This window comes from Chiroxiphia lanceolata, chromosome Z (genome assembly GCF_009829145.1).
Source record: "Chiroxiphia lanceolata isolate bChiLan1 chromosome Z, bChiLan1.pri, whole genome shotgun sequence".
Lineage (NCBI taxonomy): Eukaryota > Metazoa > Chordata > Aves > Passeriformes > Pipridae > Chiroxiphia > Chiroxiphia lanceolata.
The window spans coordinates 22,323,964-22,344,957 of NC_045671.1; the positions used below are offsets into that span (position 1 = coordinate 22,323,964).

The 20,994-nt window shown below is 39.5% G+C and overlaps 1 protein-coding gene across 2 annotated transcripts in view; it reads left to right on the forward strand.

The window, feature by feature from the left end:
* Positions 1-1,091: 1,091 nt before the first annotated feature.
* The window catches only part of FAM169A (family with sequence similarity 169 member A), a 39,240-nt gene continuing 19,337 nt past the window's right edge, over positions 1,092-20,994 (forward strand). Inside the window, exons 1-5 of one of the 2 annotated variants that reach the window (XM_032676076.1) lie at positions 1,092-1,301; positions 15,550-15,687; positions 17,049-17,148; positions 18,183-18,268; positions 19,668-19,839. In XM_032676076.1, the coding sequence (XP_032531967.1) occupies positions 15,553-15,687; positions 17,049-17,148; positions 18,183-18,268; positions 19,668-19,839 (493 nt within the window). In that variant the 5' untranslated portion in view covers positions 1,092-1,301; positions 15,550-15,552. The remainder of the gene's footprint in view (positions 1,302-15,549; positions 15,688-17,048; positions 17,149-18,182; positions 18,269-19,667; positions 19,840-20,994) is intronic. The other variant, XM_032676075.1, reaches the window with a different exon arrangement.

Genomic DNA, 20,994 nt, shown 5'->3' on the forward strand with positions numbered 1-20,994 from the left:
TTGGCCAGTTGCGGGTCCGTCTTGGAGTTGTTTGGCATCGTCTGTGTCAGACACGGGCAAAGTTTCTGGTGGGTTCTCAGAGAAGTCACCCCTATTGCCTCCCCACTAGCAAAACCTTGACATGCAAATCCAATACATTTGGACATGCACGTAATAATTTTTAATGCACTGAATACCTGTTCCTCTGGTTCCTGGAGTGACAAAGCTGTCTTTGGTACATAACACTGAGAAGCCCACGGAATGGCTCCTGCCCCCCATATTAGGCTGTGATCCCAATTTGTGCCCAGCCTTCTTTTTTCAACAGATGCCACCACGGCTGTGCACCTACTGTTTCCCCAGTTCAGAGCAAAGGATCTCTATAAAACACGGGTACACCTTATAGCCAGAGTCAAGAGCAAATGCTTTCCTCTCACAGAAACTTTTTTTTTATTTTGGTGTTCATCAGCTCCAAGGCACGCAGGTCTTTCTGGAGGTGGACACTCAAGGTGCTGTGGCCAGTGGTGGGCAGTGCTAGGGAACAAGGATGAATATTTTCCTTTGGTAAAGGACTTCTGCCAGCACTTGAGTTCAATCAGCAAACTTGAGCAGCGGTGAGACCTAGGCTGGCCCATGGTGTGGGCATCTGTTAGAGATGGGGAGGCAACCCCTGCTGACTGGATCCATGAGGCCACCATTCTTGACATGTTTCATCCCTGGCCTCATGGTGAGCTGCCCAGCACCAAGAGACTACCTGTGGCCTTGCTCCTTCCTCCTTGCGACTACCACAGACCTCTGAGGCAGCTCTGGGCTACCTCTGTGCGCCAGGACCACAGGACAGGCGCCACCACGGCGGTGAGCGGTGATGTGGTACCACCTCCCCCACGGAGGCTGGCTACGAAGAAGGTCCCAGGGCTGCCCCTGTGGTGAGCGATGGCACAGATACCGCATTATGTACCGTAGTGGCGGGGGCGGCGGTGCAGGTACCACCACCCCGCCCGCCGGGTAGCAGGTACCACACCTAGCGCCGTGTGTGCGGGGAGGGCGATGCAGGTCCCCGCAGCCGCCATGGCGGGCGGCGCGGAGCAAACGGCGGCTCCGGGCGTATCAGCGGGAGTGCGTCAGCGGCGAGGGGCGGGGAGGCCGCCGCGGGAGATGATATCAGGCGCCGGGCAGCAGGACCAGGCGAAGCTGGAGGTGCGCGGAGGTTCGCCGTGAACGCTGCCAGGGAACCCGGCCGCCTCCGGTTCTACCTGCGCCTCCGCCTCCATCTCCATTGATCCTTGCGCCCTCGCCCGCCGCCGCCGACTGCCGGGCTGGCTGAGGTAAAGCGCGGCAGGGTGCCGGGGGTAACCTGCCGGGGCGTCCCGCATCCCGGCGCAGCCCAGCCGGGCCCGGCCAAGCGGCTGAGAGGGAGGGGGCGCAGCGGGAGGTGGGTGGGTGGGCCCGTGGAGCCGCGGCCCCTCGCCCGCGGCAGGTGCTGGGTGGCCGTAGCAGCCGCGTCCGCATCCCCGCGGCATCCCCGCCGCCGCCCCCCGGGGGCACCGCGCTCCCGCTGCGGGGCAGTGCCCGGCCCCCGCTACCCCCCGCTGCCACTGCAGCCCGGGCAGGGCCGCGCCGTGCCCGCCGCAGGCCACGGGCGGAGATGGCTGTGCCGCCCCGCCTCCGCGGGGCTTACACCATGCCGAGCTTGGTGTGAGTTCTGGCCCAGGCCACTCCACGATGGTCAGGACCAACCATCTTTTGTGGGGTCTTCTATTATGGCTTTGAAATTTACGTATTATAACGTGTAGGATCTATTATACATCCATATACCTTTAACATAATAATTGTAATGCTACAGTAGCTATTTCCCACAAAGATGGCTGTGTGTGTGTGTGTGTGTGTGTGTGTGTGTTTGTGTGTTTGTGTGTGTGTGTGTGTGCACAAATACATGTGGACACGCACAGCCACACCCCCCCTTCTGTTTTCCTACATGTGATCTGTGGGTCTTTTTGAATTTTATTTTGAGGTAGGGTTGATTCATTCTGCTTAAAACATTGAGAAAGCATCTTCCCTAAGATACCCATTGATGGTGCATTCCTATCCTGCTTATGGAGTGCTAAATGCAGCCTGAGAAAGTGGGTTACGCTAAGAGCTAGAGCAAAAGGTTTTACTAACATTAATGGAAAACAGAATATATTAACTCACCAAATTTTTATATTTATTAATGTTCTATTCAGAGAAAACCATGAAAGAATAATCTGTAAGCTCTTCTGAGCTGTGGAGTTTTCCGTTATTAATTACCAGAAATTTGGAAAACTAGCCTGTGGTATAGAGACACTGTCCAGCTGAAACTTGCCTTTTTGTGTATGTCCATGCAGGAGAGAGGAGGGAACTTTTTTCTCTTTCTGCGTAAGTGCACATACTAATTTTATGTGTTGGGCTGCACCATTGGTCACAGCTTTATGTTATAGCCCACAAGTTTTTATGGGGAATAAGCATTGTGGCAGAGTGATCAGTATAATAAAATCGGTGATGCCTCATTGGATGTCCTTTAAAACACTGCTGCAGGTCAGAGTGATCATGGTCTTCCTTTTCCATCAAACTCTTCCTGTAGGAACTCAGTGTATCTTCTCTCTGTTTCCTTAAACACACTGTTTAATTGTCCTCTGCTTAATTTACTGAAGAATATCTTGCTTTTTGTCTTAATGGAGGCTAGTGAGAAGACATTTTCACACCATTTTCATAGGGGGAAAACATTATGGCAGAGAGTGTTATATATGATCAGGGTTTAAATTCAGGTGTTGTCAGTGAGCATCTCCATTTCAACACTGTTGTATGAACTGCTGAGGACTCTGATATAGCAGCAGGTTTTTAAGTTATTTCCCTGTTCCCCTTTCCCCAGTCTGATCTTATGTATCATCATCTTTGTGTGGAATCAGATGTTTTACAGTGTCTTTCTTTACTGTTGTGCAAGATGAGTAATTAAGATGGGATTCTACTGTGCTTTTATAATTTACTCTCTCCAACAATACGTGATCCAGCCACACAGTACCAAATCTTTTTGGAGTGTTTCATAACTAGTCCCTTTACACAGGAGCATTACTCTGAGAAATGACTTGGAAAATACTCTTAATTTCTTCAGTATGCACATTAAGGTAGATAATATCTCTTTTTGCTTTAATGATCAAAACTATGGGGTTTTATATGTGTGTCTATGTATGTGGTTTTTTCTTTTTTTATTGTCTATTAGTGTTGTAAAGATAATACAACTCAAAATTATATTAAAACTCTTCTTATCCAAACATTCTATCAGCACAGTTTGGTTTAAATAGTTGTATTTGCATACCTACTCCACTGCAGAATCTTTGCCAGCGAAAACCAGAGGAAGTTCACTTAAGTATTAAGGCTGACACTTATTAATGCTTTTATTTTCATGTTTCAGACAAAATCATTAAAAGAAGAACATGAGATTTGGTGGTATTCATTTGCTTTACATTTCTTACATTTTAATTTCTTAGAATTAGTGTCAGTCTCTTATTTTGTGCCAATCAATGAACATCATGTAGTGGTGATCATTTAAAGGTGTTACGAATTATGTTTCTGAATTTCAAATTCAAATAGTAATATTAGCGCTGAATATTACTTACACTTATTTTCGCATTGCCGTTCCTTAAGTACTTATTCTGTGCAAGTTACTAGCTTCTCATTTCCTCACAGAAATACCTTACTTGCTATTCTCAGAGTTGTATTTTGGCCATGACATTGTATCAACTATACATTCCAGAAAACTACAGTCATCCTTTGGCCTGTGAAAGTTTGGGGCAGCTGTGGTAGAGGTGTACACTTTTTGTTGGAACTACTTTCATCAGTGTATGTCTCTTGGGTAATCATTTTGTAAACTGTTGAAAAACAAAAAACCTTTTTCTTACAGTAGATATGGGGTTTAAAAACTAAATCATTGTATCAGAATTCAACCTGCCTCTCAGACTTATGCTTCCAGCTGTTGCAGTGTGCATTAAACAAGTCTGAGTGGAAAAGCCTGCTCTAATGTGTCTACTGTATTGCTTTAAATATGACCAAAATGGCATCATGCAGTGACTTGATAGCAATTCTCTGGCATTATTGGAGTTTTGTCTGCTTTTGCTGATTTTTTTTTTTTCTGAACAATTGGATGTGACAGCATATATTTGTTAAATCATTTTAAATTTAGTCAGTGTTCTCCACTGAGCCTGATATTGCGAAGAAGCCTTTAAGTAGCTTGCTAAAATATGTGAAGGAATCCTCTCCCAAAAGAGTGATGAGCTTTCAAATTTTCCCTAAAATGTCACAAAAATTAGTGAGAGTTGTCAGGACTAACATATCTGTTTCTTTGTTTTCAAAGTTACCTGGAAAATCTACTATTGTTTTAAATAATATATCTGTATGTACTAAATGATTAATTGAATTGAAAATCTAGGAAAATCTGTTTGTCTGATTTGTGTACTGAACTGTGTGTTGTACAGCCTATTCAAAGCAGCATTTTTGATTTGTTTTCAAATCTGAGTTGTTCCTCTTGGTCCTATACTTTGTTTTATAGTAAATTAATATCTTATGTTATAATGCTGTAGGATAGGGTACCTCCATATTCACAGGGTCAGCATCTCTTGCTTTTGCTTATGGTTAAAAATTGTTTATGGACCAGGATGAATTGAATTCACTGTTACCCTTTCTTCTAGGCTTCACTGAAACATGTGATTAAATAGGAGTGGTTAAAGGGTGGTTAAATAGGTTTCTTTAATTCTCTGGATCACTGAAGAGGAATAATAATCAGTAAAGGTGTGGTCTCTGTCAAATCAGTAGCCCCTGAGGCAGTGTAAGAAGAATACACCCTGTTCAGAAGTTGTGACATAGCAGTGTTTGTGAGCCTGCTCCTACACCTGCCTTTCCCAAGCACCAAGTATTGATGAAGTTCAAAAGGTATGAAATGCTGCATTCACCCTAAATGACTTCATATGTCTAATACACACTAGGTGTTAAATTTTGAAGTGTGTTTAGAGGAGTTTTTTGAAGGAGCAGGATCAGGAGCACTGATTCCTGACAACTTAGTGTTAAGCTGAACATTGATTTAGGGTTAGTATAATCAGTTAGTAGTGCTAATACTGGTCTTTTTTTTTTTTAAGCAAAGTACAATATGGTGGTATGTTCAGAGGTCTGATTAGCTTACTTATCTTGTTCCAAACCCACCCCTAATAATCAAGTAATGTCTACATTTCTAGTGCAGAGAGGTTATTGAAACTTTTCAAGCATTTTGTTCGTTTGTTTGTTTGTTTTTTCAAAAAATCAAGTGCGCCTGTAACAGGATAGTCTAGGCACTAGGAGGTGTAGCTTAGAAGTTCGAAATTTACAGACATGTTGCAGTGAGAAGCAGGGGAAATGCAGCGTATTGACAGAAATGTGTAAGTTCTTGGAATGTCGGGATGTTTGTTGACTGAGATAAGGATAGGATGACACCAGGGAGGAGGTTGTGTGTGAATTCCTTTCTGCTATTAGAGATATTTTTGCTAAAATTCTCAGACACAGAACTTCAATCCTGTAGTAACATGTTTATTGATACCTAGCGAATGCATGTTAGTGTATTTTTTTTATCATACAGCTGTGGTAAGTTGAACAAAACCAGCAGTGGCTATACCCAGACAACTGTGGTAAACAAAACTTAGCTATCCGCAGTTACGAGATTGCTGAGAAAAAAGGTAAACACAGTGCTGCTCAGGAATGAGCTCTGTCTGCTAGGGATTTTGGAAAATCTTGATTTGGATGACAGCAAGTATGAACAGTGGGAAGAAGAGATTCATTTTGGGGAAGAGGGACATAAGCCAGTTGATGTCTGAACAAATTCTTGATTCAGATTTTGAGCAATGAAATACTCCTTTTGATGTTTTATTCTCCTTTTCTTTTGGGAACAGGACTTGTACACAAACAAGAAATACCGGACCTTGCTACCTTTATTTTTTACCAGCTGGAGCAGCTTACAAGATGCCTGACTGTTGCCTAGCTTCTCAGTCATATTGATACTAGGTTTGAAGTTGTGTTATGTGCTTGTTTTTCAGAGGATTGAGTTTAGTTCTAGTTTTATAGTTTTAGTTTATATGCTTTTTTTCCATCCTTCTGAAGATGGGATGAGCACTGCAGAGTACAACTGTGAGCTAGACAAGGGTGGTCTGTTTGTGTGGCCTTTGTAAAGGTGAGGAAGTATTGGTGCTGTTTGCTGTAGACATATAGAACTGTTTACACCTGTACTGTATTTGTGAGAATGATGTGTCACCTAGGATGGCAACTTGAAATATCTCATCATAAAATGACTGGGCTCAGACAGAGTCTCGGTAATGACTCCTTATCCTGTTTGTGGCCCAAGCATGTTGCCTAAAAGCCCGATTACTTCCTTTGAACATTGTTTGTGATTTGTGGTATATTCTTGTGATATGACTTTCACCTTACATTTCCTTTGAGGAAGGCGAGGCAAAATTCCTTCTAGTTATCAGTGTCCCTAGCTCTTTTGAAGTTCTTTGATCCCACACTATTTTTGTAAGTCCATAAACTACATTGTCTGAGAAGTTTATCATTCTGTTGTAATTCATCATTTATTATGTCAAGCAGCTGAAAGGATTTGCTACAGTAGAACACTGAGCACAAATAGCAGGTAAAATTCAGAAGCTCGTATTAAACACTGTCTTTTTAGCCATCTATCATCTTCTGAAAATAATTGTAGTATCTTCAAGATACTGAAATTGGATCAAGAATTTGGAGATAGCTGCCTATTCCCTGTATGGAAAAAATTGCAATTCTTAATCTACGGTGAGGTTTAAATTCTCACTGCTCTAAATGTGTTATACTTACTGTACTGCTGCTTTCAGTATTCTGATCCTCAAGCTGTTGTAAGTGAGGTATAGGGTCATATGGTCAGACTGAAACATCTCAATTCTGTGTGCTTGCTGGTTTGCAAGAAAGCTTTATGGTTGGCTGACAGAGATCTTTTGCTGCAGCCTTGTTTATTTTTGTTCCCTGCTTCCCTTACTCCTACTTCTAGAAAGATCTCATTAATTTCTATCCCCCTTTCTGCATTTTCATTTGAATCATCCACAAAATCAAGTTAGTTGCTGCTTTCTTAGTTAGTTGCTGCTTTCTTAGTTAGTTGCTGCTTTCTTAGTTAGTTGCTGCTTTCTTAGTTAGTTGCTGCTTTCTTAGTTAGTTGCTGCTTTCTTAGTTAGTTGCTGCTTTCTTAGTTGTAGGTCTCCTGCTGCAAATGACGCCAAAAAGCAGGCAAACCTAGCAAAACCACTTACAGATAATTTAAAAAAGATGGGATACTACTTAACTGCTGAATTTCCTACAGCTCGTCTGATGAAAGCCATGACATCCAGAGACTTCATGTGGCATAGTTGCAGCTCAGACAACTGTTTAAGTAATTCCTTAGGTATGGAGAATATGATTGCAAAGCTTAATCATCACCTGCTTCTCGTTGCTAGTAGCCATGGTCACCATTTCTTGAATTTGCGTGTTGAATATTCTTGAAGTGGCCGTCGGGAGAGTTACTGTTCTTTGGCTGATGAGAAGTAACTCATTAGACTGCTAACATGTATCTGTGCTTGGCTAATCTAATCGGTGCAGCTTTGACGTCCAGTTGTAGGGATAGGGGATAGGACAGCACAACCAATATTTTAAAAATAGATGCAAATGCGTACATAGGGTTAGTGCACTTGCAGTCTCACTGTGGTGTTAGGTTTGGTAATCGCCCAGCTGTCTACCCAGATTCATTGAATTTTTTTTTTAATTATGGTGAAAGGAGAAGCTTTTCTTTTTGTTCTTATCTCTGAAATCCCTAGATGTATTCATAAGATGGCCCTTGCAAACCAGAGGGATAATGTTAAAGGAAAGTGTGAAGGATTGAGAAGGGAACAAGTTGCCAAGAAACACAGGTGCCAAGTGGGAGTAGGAGATGATCTTCTCATAGCAAGCAGCAAATAAAGCTGCAAAATATTCCCTTGTTAGATGCCTGGAGAAGCAGGAAGCAAACCTATGGAAGCTGTGGAAGATGAGCGGGGTAAGAGCAATATGTCTGTGTGCGTCCCAGGCGGCCCATCAGCCACCTGAGGAGGGTGGCTGTGTGTGGGCTATAAGTGCAGAGCTATAGAAGGTCATTAAGATCTTTAGGAGCAGATGGTGTGGGGTTTAAACTGCAGGAGCAAAATTGCAGGGAACTGAAGATGGAGCTATAGAACTGCACACCAACCACTTTAAATTGCTGAGGTGTGGAAGGGGGAAAGAGTAGTGACCAGAGAGGAAAAGTGGGTTGTTAGGCATATCAGTGTGGGGTTTGATATTATTTTCTTAATCCCTAGACAAGTTTGCCATGTGTAGTGAAGGGAAGATAGAGGAAAATCAGAGATTAGAAAGAAGAGTGAGTACTGAGTACTGAAAGATCAGATATATGTCAGAGAGAGGCAGATCCAGAAAGTAATTATCCCACTTAGCTGTATCTTTCTGTCTTTTACATGTTAATTATTTTCAAACATAACTGGAGTGGTTTTCATTTTGTATGTGCATATATTCACCTTGAATCTGAGAAGCTGAAAGGTTTCTTTAAGAAAACTATTTTTTCAGATTTATTAGTTGGGGTTATTTTGAGCAGTCTGAGAATTTTGATTTAGTATATCTCTGGCATGCTTTCATTGTAGGAAACACTTGTGCATGTTAGTTTCCAAAACTTCCTACTGAAGGATGTGCTCTTCAAGAAACCAGATGATAATCTCATTAAAATGTGAGGCAGTAGAAAAATATGTCTACAAGTTAGTAGTTGGTATACATAAGAACTTAGTCTTTGATTAAATGGGCTATTTAAATATTTAATTTTAATTACTTAAGCAAAATGCCAGTGGTGTTACACAGGTACCTAACTGAACATATGCATAAGAACCTTACCTACCTGAGGTGGGTTTGAGAGTGAAGTTGCATATCTTTTAATACTACCCTGCCACCTCAGTCTTGGTAACTGATAAGTTTTCTGTCCTGTTTTCATTAGAGGAATATAATTTTGTAATTGTTAACAGAGTTAATTTTTTCTGCAAATCTATCTACAACTTGATTAAACCCCTTCTTTTGCACTCTATTATCAACTCTTGTTTTATATTAGCACATTTTAGTTGCAGTTTAGTCTTTTAGAACTACCAAATGTTATTTTTTTATTACATGTGAGAACATCCTGGATCGATTTAATTATAGAGTGAACTTTTAGATACTCTTTTAAGACTATTTTATTTTATTGAAATTCATATACTTTTTTCAATTTTTTTTAAATTGAAAGAAATCATGTGCAAATACTTTTTTTTATAATGTGGAGGACTCTTTCTTTTTCCGTCTTTGTTCATGTTTCATTGGACAAGAGGGTGTTCAAACCCGTTATTTAGAACTTTTGACCATAATTCTTGCTGGGAAGTTGGATCCTATATGTTGATTTCATAATTCTGTTCTATACATGTAAATTAAAGTTACACTGTGGTGACTAATTGATGAATGGAAAGGATTGGCTATTTTTGTTTGTTTATTTGCGTTCAAATCAACAGCTCTGATTTATGTGTCTGATAGAAAACCAGAGTTACATAAGCTGCTTCAAGCAGATTATGGGTAATGTGGTTGACATATTAATCCAGAGATCTTGGTTGATGTTGACAGCAATTTCTAGACCACTGCCCTGTGTTTCCTTAAGAACTTTCTATTTGTGATTTTGTAGGTTATAAACTCTGTTGTTTGGGGTTTGTGTTACTTTAAACAAAACCAATACAAACAAATAAACAAACATACTTATTTTTCCTTTTAGGAAAAAAATAAAACCTAAACCAGAGCAAATTTGCCTGAGTTGGCAAGAACTTGTGTTTCAGGCTGATGTGCCTGTGCTTGGAAAATGTGAACAAAAGTCATACTACAGGGAAATAGCGTTTTTATGTCTTAGAGCTGGGGTGCAGATAATGATTTGAAGACCAACTCGGACTATACAAAACCAAGCTTTTTAAATTATACCCAAGAAAACCTACCTCTAATTAAGTAGTTTTTTGGGTTTGAGTTGTCTATTCAGTGTGGAATCAAATAGTGTATTATTGTTGCTTCTTTAAGCTGGTATGGTTTTCAAGAAGTTCAGATGTACACTCTATTGTTTAAAATTTAAACAACTTCTCTTTCTTAAAATGTCTTCCTCTTCCTGCAGTAAGTGTACATTACATTACAAACTAAAATTAATAGTTTTAAGAGATGGGGATATTTGTAAAACATAAAAACTTTGTCACAACAATAGTCGAAATTGTTGATTGTGGGACAGGTTTTCTCCATCTATTTCAACTTACAAGAATCATGATAAATTAAGCACTTTCTCTCTGTATAAATATTTAAATTATTAATCATCTTAGCATAGGTTTAAAATTTACTTATTTTATATTAGAAAATTATAAACTGCCTTTTCACTTATTTAAATACTTCAGACTGTATTTTTATAGAAACAGGAAAAAGCTGCATTTAAAAACAACCCCTCTCAATTTAAATTACTGGATGTTGAAGCAAGAAGAAATAAAATGAAAATGCTTTGTATATGTAACAGCTGGTAGTAAAAGCAAAGAAACATTTATGTAATTTGTCTGTTAATAGAATTAGTTCTTGGAGAGCTTTAACAGTTTTAGAAGTAGCAGATGTGTTGGTTTTTTTTTTTGTGGTTGAAGTCAGAAGACTGAAAATACTACTTTTTAAAAAATTTAAATTTTCTTCCATCTCCTGCATGGTTTCACAGCTTTCACCAAACCAGCAATTGGATGTTGCAAGGTGGGAAACAATCACAGCAAAATGGAAAGGATGCTCCTGGCGCTCGGATCAAGATGATTGCTGGTTTTGTGCTTCATCAGTCTGGGCCTGGAGTGTGGCTTGAGACTTCTCAGTCCTGGTTTGGCTTTCTCTGGAACTGGTGTATATATGGAGATATATGTTTAATTTGTTATTTTTCTTTTCCCACAATGCTACCACAGGTGTAGCTTTCAGCTAGTCTGGGAGATATGCTAGGATCATGGATTATATTTTTAAGATAGAACTTGTTTTAAGGTGTTGATGATTCATAAGAAATGCATGGTTGTCCTGGTTTAGCACCCTGTTCTGCACCCTGTTGTGTCTTCTCTAAAGCAGAAATCATAATTAAAAAGAGAAAAACAACCCATACCAGCAAATTAAATAATAATTATTTATTGTTAAACACAAATTTAAATCTGATGGTTGTTTGCCTGCATAATTATTTGTCCCAAATATTATTTTATATTGAAAAGACTTTGGAGGATTGTTTGTGATTTATTTTTTTTTAAGAAAATGAGATATGCAGTTAAGTTCTGCTGTGTAAATAACTGTCTATTCCAATACTTGTCAAGTTTCAATAAAATTTTTGTTCAAGTATCTCATGATCTCAGTAAAGTATTTCTCATATTACTCTCTAAGGTAATGATTATTTGTGTTTGTAGATGAGTTATTCAAGCAGATCAGGTAACATGTCTGTGCTCACATTTAGTCTGTGCTACAGCTGGAAATTCATCCTGATTCCTCTAAAATCCTTGGCTGTCAGCCTAACCACTTAAACTTCACTTCCGCTGAGATAAAGCCACCACCCCAAAACAGTTTTAAGCTGTATTTAAGCCCTCTGACATGCTGTAAGAAATAATATAGCTTTTGACTTCTTACCTTTCTGCTGTTTTGTGATACTCATTATTGAGGGACTGCAAGGGGATAGATAGATCTCTAGATTTCTGCTGAAATCCACATATGAGCTGGAAGCTGCATGTACTGTCCATCTCTCCTTCATGCACTTCAAAGATGAAATAGGGGTTGTAGATGTAACTTATAATGAAACCCATTTGCAGTATTACCCACTTATTCTATGTTTGATTTTTTTTTTTTTAACCTTAAAACTTGTAGTAATAAAGGTTTTGTGAATAAAGAACTGCCTGTGTTGCACAGGAATGACTTCACTCATCCTGTTAAATATGTTTCCTGAATTGATCTGTTAACCTCTGGTGCTGCAGTTGTTCCTAAAGAAGGACATGCCATTTCTTGTTTAGTAGCTTGCATCATGTTGACAAGGGAGAAAGGCATACGATTCTGCATTAAAACAAATATGGCTCATATGAGTTTATTGCACAAAATTTTTAATACTATTGTGTGAAATTATATGGTTTTAAAGAGTGTAAGATTTATTTTCTTTTACTTGAAAAATGAAAAGCGTTAAGTTGTCTCATTTAAAAAATAATATTTTCTTCTCTCCCCTCTAAACACACACTTCTAATGTGCTTTTTTGTACAAATGGTCATGATGGGTTTGATTGCTTAAGACTGCATTGTATGTGCTTGGTCCGCCTGGCTGTTTGCCAGCAAACTGGAGTGGTACCCTGTGAGCAGAGCATGGTCGCACATGTGACAAGGACTTGACCTGACAGCTGTACAGTTGTGCAATGTGTGGAGGCTTAGAGCGACAAAGAGGGGCATGAGGGACTGCATAGCAGAGACCTGCAATGTTCTTGCTTCCTCTGCAGCAAAAAATGTGTTAATGCTTTTGTCAAGGAAACCTGAAAAGCTGTTTTCTCCTGCCCTTTGTCTCTATCCTGTTTTACTTGAGACTGTCAAGATGTGGAGCCGTTTGTATTTTTACTTTGTTTGAAACACTGACTAACTAACTTCGGTTTTGTGAGGGACATATCCATTGTGAGGGACCTTCATTACTGTTGGAAGACATTTCATTTGTGTTTAGCCTGTTATTTTGCATTTCAGAATTAAGATGTTTGCATTTTGGACTGTTGAACTACTGCCCTGTGCTTTGCTGTAGATTGGCACAGAATGTTCTTTCATTACTAGTTTAAAGCTTTTAATATAACTGTATAACTTTGTGAACAGTTACTGATTTCTTCAGGAATGTAGTGAACTATTTCTAATCTCATCCACACTGAGAGGAAGTACATCATGCGAGTATATGAGAGTTTGTAATTGCATGTCTGATCTGCTGCATGGTACAAATGATATGAGAGGTGCTGCGTAGGTTTTATTTGGTTCAGTCTTGAAGACTGCTCTGTGCTGTTTTCTTCTGCATAGTATGTTCTCTGTAAATGCTGTAAAAGAAGTTGAAAGTGACTACCATAACTGAGTTGGGAGTGAATAAAATCGAAGTGTGCTATGTGGAATAAGGTAACCAAACAGCTAAACAGAAAGAAGGTCTGTGAATGGTTTTGAGGGTAATTTAATTAATCTATTAATTAGCAAAAAAAGGGGGGGGTTGTCTTTTTTGCTTATAAGCAGACATATGGTTGCTGCTTTTATTTTCATAGTGGTGTAGTGGTTGGAACTCAGATAATCTACTGAATTTCTTATTACATGCTCTAGTCCTGCATCATTTTATTCTTAAAAAAATGTCAAGAATTATTACCTAGAGGGTTAGAGTTTGCAGCTTGTTTGTCTGTTTGTCATGTAGTAATGAAATTTCAGCTCAATTTGTTTGTTATTATCAGTTATCCAAGCACTTAGGTATTTCTTTAATAATGGAGAGGGGTTTCCCCTTTCCATGAGCATACAGAAAATTGTTTTGTGGTTTTGATGGATCTGTATTCCGTTACAGCAGAACACCTGGACTCTTGCAGCTAACCAGGTACTAAAGCCTCATCTTCTTACAGAAATAGTGTCATGTATGAGATTACATGGCTTTTTCTTGCAATGTACTTTTGTCAGTGTAGTCTGTGTGCATTGCTTACAGTATTGCTGGTGTGCTTCAGGACTGTAATGTGGGCAGGTAAGCCATATCTGCTAGAGGTGAGGAGACCAGTGGTGGATGAATTTCATCCTTGACAGCAGCTCCTCTGTCTGCTGTGCGTTGCTGGTTGCTGCTGCATTCAAAAGCTCGCACACATCACCTTTGGCTCTTGGAGTCAGTTTGCTTGCAAACAGGAGGAGCAAATGGAGTTGGTGTCAGGTGTCTCTTACCTGCTTCTACCCTGTTAGCAAGAGCAGCACCTGAAATGTGGGAAGAAAGAGGTGGAGAATTAAGAGATGCAGCTAAGTATTTCATAGGGGCAGTGAGCAATAGTAGGAGGAATGTGAGACACTGTAAGAGAATGCAAGACAAAACGCAAATAACAGCTGAGGGGAAGGAATGACCTGAATTTGAAAGGAAATGGCTGTGAGGAATGTGTGTGTATATCTGAACAATAGCATTCATGGAAAACATTCGTGTTTTTATCAGCAACAGCATTAAAGATGGCAGTTGTAGATGCCCATGAAGTCAAGTCCAAGTTTGTTGTTCAATTTTAACAGGAAAAAGAATCACTTTTGTAGAAGGAGTGGCCTCTTCTATTCAAGCAACTGAACAGTAGTATATTATTGCTGTTTAAAAGCTTTTAAAATGCAGACACTTAATTGCTGCTGGGTGAGTCACAGTAAGTTCTTTTGCATTTGATTTACCTGTGTCAGTAAAACACTGAATGGTGGATTAAATAGAGAGGACTGAAGAGAAAGTGGAAAAGAAAATCACTGCACACTAGGATTTAAAATAAAACTAAAGAAAAAAAAGACTCCATAGTGGAGACTAGGAATTGTACTTATATGAAAACCTTTGTGTTTGAGAGTTGTGAGGGGTTTATGGGACAAGATCAAGACCCCTGTGTTCCACCAGAACAGGTTCTCGTGAACTTCTGTTAGTTCATGCTTCTGAGAGTTTGTGACATAGCTTGAAAGCAGCTGAGGGGTCTATTTCTGTTTATAGTTTTATAGGCCTGGAAGAGCCTTACCTGAAGAGTACACCAGGGATTCCAGGAGCTCTCGTTCGTCTTAATTTGACATTCCTTTGACAAGGAAAATTTGAATCTAAGAGCTTTCAATGAGTTATTGCCACTATGGTTTGGCTCAGTACTTTAGTTTTTGTCATGTCACCTCCTTAAAGTGTGTCTCTTTAGTCTGTTGTAGGCTCTTGTTTTTAATGAGCTGGTATCATTTTCTGTTCACAGTCAAAACGCTTTGGAAACAACCATCTGTTAGACATACTAATTGGCTAGTTTTTGAGAGAAGTCCTCAGCAATGCTTTGGTTTCTTCAGAGGTGGATTTAAATGCAAAGGCTCAAAAATAGATTAATCCTTTCTGTTGTTATCTTCTGGGTGGTTTACTTTATATTTTACTACCCAGTTGTGTCTTAACCTGTGATATCAAAAACATCATCTGGGAGAGAGATAACTGAGTTTACCACCTAAAGGCTGCATGTGCCTGTGCTGCAAACAGGGGGATTGTATATGTTGCAAAACTGCAACAACTGGGTCTAGGGGGACCTGTAGGCCAATTTCATCCTTTTCTGCTTGTGAACATAGATTTGGTTAAGGTATTGTTTTAGAGACTGGCTGTTCGTAGTCACCATCCTAATTAAGTGTCTGGAGCATTTCTCCCTTCTGTCATGGGTAGAGGGGACTGTAGTGAAGAGCAGAGTATGGGCATTCAATGGTCTTATTTACATGGACGTTGTATGTCTCAAACTACCTATGTTAATAATGTTGTTTATTTCTCCAGAGGATGTCATTCCCTGTGGATATATTGAACAATTGCAGTCATGAGGACTTGGAGAGCTCAGCAGAGGACTTCCTCTTTGATCTTCGGTGGGGGAAGCTAAACTGTCCTACATTCTTCTCTCTGCCAGACCACCGCAAAGTAAGAACTAGCAAATACTATAGTCCCAATGTTCTTAATAATAAAAAAAAAAGTTAAAAAATCATGTAAAAAAAAAATCTGGGTGTCACTGACTGCTGCTTTTAGGCAGTGGATCTGTATGCATTAAGTATTTTAAAAGAAACCCCAAAATCATAACCTTAAATCTTCAACTGATTATTCACACCCTTTCCTAAAAAGGACTACCTCATGCAGTCTCAAAAATCTATCATCATCACTAAGGAGTTCATGATTTATTGAAACTGATTGACTCTTTTCGTATATCAGTCCTTCAGTGTACTTCATGCTTGGTTTTGATTCTGATCAGTAAGTTTCACTGATTTCAGAAATGATTCTTTTCTATCTGAAATATTCCCTGCTGTTATTTAACTCTAGTAAAGGCTAGCTGTGACACTTCTGTGTTTCTTGCATGATAGGTTAGTGTTGGTTCTGTCCAGATGAACATTTTTATTAGAATTAATACCAATAAAACCAATAGTGTATAGCCCTCATGAAAAGTGAAGCTGAGAGGATTCTCTGTGGGACCTAAAGGTCAGCGCTGCAGATGCCTTGGCAGAAGCAGAGTCTTGACTACTTTCCTGCATTTCTGCAAGTACTGTATGCTGAAATAGTTGCTTGAATTAATGTCCTCATTTGTGGCAGTAGCCTGTAATAATCTTCTTAAATTGGTTAAGCAAGTTTATTTACCACACTGTTAATGTCTATTTTTTTATGCATTAATTAAATATTGGAAACATGTGAATTTAAATATCAAAATGCATTTCCAGAAAGGTACTCAGTTCCTTAAAGAAGGATTATTTTTATCCTTTTCATGTTGTTTGTGAGGGGAAAATCAAGCAGCCAAGTTCATAATTTCTAAAATGTGTGCAATTTAAGGGAACAAAACCTTTTTGAATCCAGCCTTCCCGCTGTAGCGTTTTACAACTTGTTAACAAACAATAATTGTGCTGTGCCAGTTTATTACTCTGCTTGACTGCTTCATTCTTCTGTTGGCTTTGACAGCTTGCGCAGTTGCAACAGTTGAATAACGTAATGCTGGCTCCTTGCACACCTTACTTCAGTTATGCACACAAATGCAAACTGTTGACAGAACAGAGAAGTAACAGTACACATTACTGTAGCTAAATCTGCCACAGTGTGAGAGTCAAGCTCTTTGTAATGTAGTCTCTTTAGGAAGAAATATCTGAAGTAAGGGCTGGGGTCTGGTGCTTGTCCTTTACAGTTGTCTGTTAATGAGTCGATTTTCAACATTCATCTTGTTTACCTTACTAAACATTCTCTGTGTATTTTACTAAGGTTGTTTTAGCAAGAGTCTATTGAATTATTATACATTCTTGTTTCAGGTTCCTATTAGCTTGTCAACTGTGGGCTATGTTCCTCTTTATGGTGAAGAGCAGACACACAAAGTTCTTGCGCTGTTTGCACCATGGGACTCGCTCACAGGTTTCATTTTAAGTTTTTTATCTCTGTGTTGCTATTTCTTCTTTTTTTGTGATAAATGCATGTAACCAGGCCCTTGCTCATTCCATGCTACTGTAGCTCATAATTTTGGCACTTGTGCATTTGTTGTTCGCTGTCTTCTTGTTCACGTACTATTATTTTTTGTTGTGAATTCATATATACAAATAATAGAACTTTGCACACTAATTAGAGCAGAACTGGAGTCATTGAATTCAGAAGATATGTGGCAAAACAACGTGGCACTTGTCTGGATCGTAGTACATGTATCTCCTGATCTCTTTATGTACACTTCACCTCTCCAAAAGGAATTTATTGAACATTCTTAGAATCCATTAATTTGCTCATGAATTTAGATGCTCTTTTTTGATAGTGATTGATCAGCATCAACTGTAAATTATCTTTAGTTTGAGGTCCCAACACAGGTCTGGCTAAGATGACATCTCACTGGTTTTTTGTGTTCCCTCCCTCCCTCCCTCCTCCTTTCCTTCTCTTTCTGTTTAATGGCATATACAGGATTGCCACAAATGCCTATGGATCACACTCTTCCTGAATGTTACATGTGTGGCCACCAGCCTTTTTACATTCATCTGGCTCCCTAAAACTTGCACAGTTTCAGTATCAATATCCACTAGCAACCTAAAATATATGTATGAATGAGACTCCCCTTGGCAGGCCCAGTTTTTAGTGGGAGGAGGTGCTAGAGCACAGTGTTGAAGGACAGTGCTTATGTCTGGAAAAATAGTTCCTTAATATTATACTGCATGACATATGCATTTTGGTTTATTATTCTCAGTTATCAAAAAAGATTTGGACTAAGGAGCATTTCACATGGGTGGGGTGTATAGCACCACATTTGTTGTGCTAAGGTAGTAAGAGCTACATTAATGTAGTGCCATCTAGAAGATGCTTAACTTGGTTACTACAGTGTTATTCCTGATTATGTAACAGCTTTAGTGATTATGTTTCTTTTGGAATGTAAGAATCACTAACTTTTTATTTCCCTTGTTTCTTTCAAGCTGTAGCCCTGTATCTTGCTGACCAGTGGTGGTCGATTGATGACATTGTGAAAACATCTGTCCCTGCTAGACAGGGGCTTCATCAGGTAAAGCACTCCAACGTTCACTTAGCAATTAATCTTCTACTTCAAGATATGGCAAATAGCTAGTGTGCGAGATACTATATGTTTTCATTTCATTTAGAAATTAGATGGCTGTTGCAAGTCAAAGGAAATAGAGGAATAGGTACTACAATCGGGAAAGGAACCTGATAGTGAAAATAGTGTCCTAGAGCAAGAGTGACTCTTGTACCGCAGCTTCATATGTAGATTATTTAGATATTAAGAGCATTACAAGTTTTTTCTTTACTCTTTAGAACGTTGTTATCTGGTTGTTTTGAAACATCTTAGTAGAGTGGTGCATTTTACCATAGCAGTACCTACTGATCTTATCAGGAGACTAGTAAACCAAAAACATCTTCAGGAACCTGTTTTACAGAAGCAAGTTGAAGCTGGTGGCTTGCATGAGGCTATGGTGAGGCATGCTGGCTATATGTGAGGTCTGGAAAAGTAAGTTGCCTGGTGTCAGCTTTATTGCTCATCACTGACCTTTTTTACCATTATTGACACCAGTGTAGCATGGAGTTATGTTTTTTTCCAAAATTGGAATCTATATTTTTCCAGGATTGTAATTTATATCTGCCCAGGGAATCTGGACACTTACCTTTGATTTTTGCATTTTTGTATTTTCACTAGAGAATTTGGCTTGCAGCCTTGCTTTCCATGTGTTTCTTAATGGTAAGATGGTGATAAAGTCAGGAAAGCTGAATCTTTTACAGGTGGGGTAGCTGAGACTGAGCACTGGGAAGAGAGCAAGATTGCTCCTTCCTTCACAGTGGGTAGAATAATGGTGAGCTTAAATTTCATATATAAAAGGAACCCCGCAGGTCAGAGAAAAGGATATTGAATTCCTTGTTTCATTCCACAGAAACTGTTGTAACTAGTTTTTTCACTGCATCATGTCCTGTTACCTGCCACTCTGTCAGCAGTGATTGAGTGTGCCACGTCCTGCTACCCTGTGAGGCTCATCATGTCTCCTTTGTAAGACTTTAATTACCTGCTAGCCTAGGAGGTCCGAGGCTGGTGTACTGCTGCTGTGTTTGGTGAATGTTTCTTAAGTCCAAAATTGAGTTAAATCATAACATTCCCACTCCGCTGCCCTTCTCCCAGCACTTCTCTCAGCCTTTATGCATTACATAAAGAGTAACATTGAAGTAATGAAATATCCTCTATGGTAATGATTTATACTTGACTTATTGCTATGTCTTCTGAGCATCTCCTTCCCCTCAAACAAACCCCAGAGAGTCATCCTGCTTTAGCACTTACAGCGTTCTTTGACTCCGTCTGCAGCTGTGTTAACTGTCAACTTTGAAAAATAAGGTCTTTGATGTGTGGATATTAACAAATCTGACCGATCTTCTAAAATGTTTTTTCTGTGTTCCCTTAGGTGCAGTCTGTTGGAGAGAGAATTGTTCTCTATGTTCTGAATCGAATTATCTATCGAACGCAAGAAATGGAAGAAAATGAGATCCCATTTCTCTGTCATGGAAGCAGTCACTATGCTAAGATCATGTGGAAAAAAGGAGAGGCTATTGGGTTCTATTCTGTTAAACCTGCAGGTAGGACACTTGAAGACTGTGGGATTTGGGGGGTTAAGTTGTGGAGATAAGGAGCTTATTTGAAGAATATTGTATATAGGTTTTACAAGCCTTGCAGGACTAATGAGTTGGTGTTTTCCTGCAATTGTAAGAGGTCAGATTGCTGTTAAGATCTGTAACTTAAATGCTTATATGCATTAGCAATTTAAGAAAGTTCTTGGATTTCTTCATATTCTACAAAACATGTTTGAAACTGTAAAAATTTGATATACCCCAAAGCTTTTTTCTTTCTTTTTCTTTTTCATTTTTTCTGTAGAACAGTTATTTACAGTTGGGTTGGACTGTGCTTATCTTGAGTTAGCAAAAGCTGAAGGCTTTTCTTTCTAGACATTATCAATATTTCACCCATGTTTGAGTGTGTGCTGTGTTCTTCAAATGTGTAGTCTACATGGAAGAGTATTGTTCTGGAAACACATGATTAGGAAGAGGTGAAGCTCTTCTGGTATCCCAGAGGGTACCCAAGTAATGTAACCTCTTTGCTCAGGTTTTCCTTGCTTGAAAAATGAAGATAATCATACAATGGCTTGCGTTGGGTTTGAAGGAATCTCAAAGACCATTTAGTTCCAACCCCTCTGTCATGGCAGGGACACTTTCTACCAGACCAGGTTGCTCAGGGGCTTATCCAGCATGGCCTTGAACACTTCAGGGATGGGGCATCCACAACTTCTTTGGGCAACCTGTTCCAGTGCCTCACCACCCTCACATTTCTTCCTAATATCCAGTCTAAACCTACACTCCTTCAGCTTACAGCCCTTACCCGTTGTCCTATCACTACAAGCTCCTGTGGAAAGTCCCTCTCCAGCTCTCTTGTAGGCCGCGTTCAGGTACTGAAAGGCTGCAAATAGGTCACACTAGAGCCTTCTCTTCTCCAGGCTGAACAACCCCAACTGTCTTAACCTTTCTTCATAGGAAAGGTCCTCCAGCTTTCTGATCATCTTCCTGGCCCAGAGATAAGGGTCATTGACCTTAAAAATACAAGGTTGCAAAGACTATATTGTATAGACAAGCTGTATGCTTCTCATTGGCCTTGTTAGAGAAGAGGGAAACTTTTTGGCGTGGTTCACATTGATTCACAGAAAAAGGGCCTGAAAATGGATTGGATAGTTAGTGGACTAT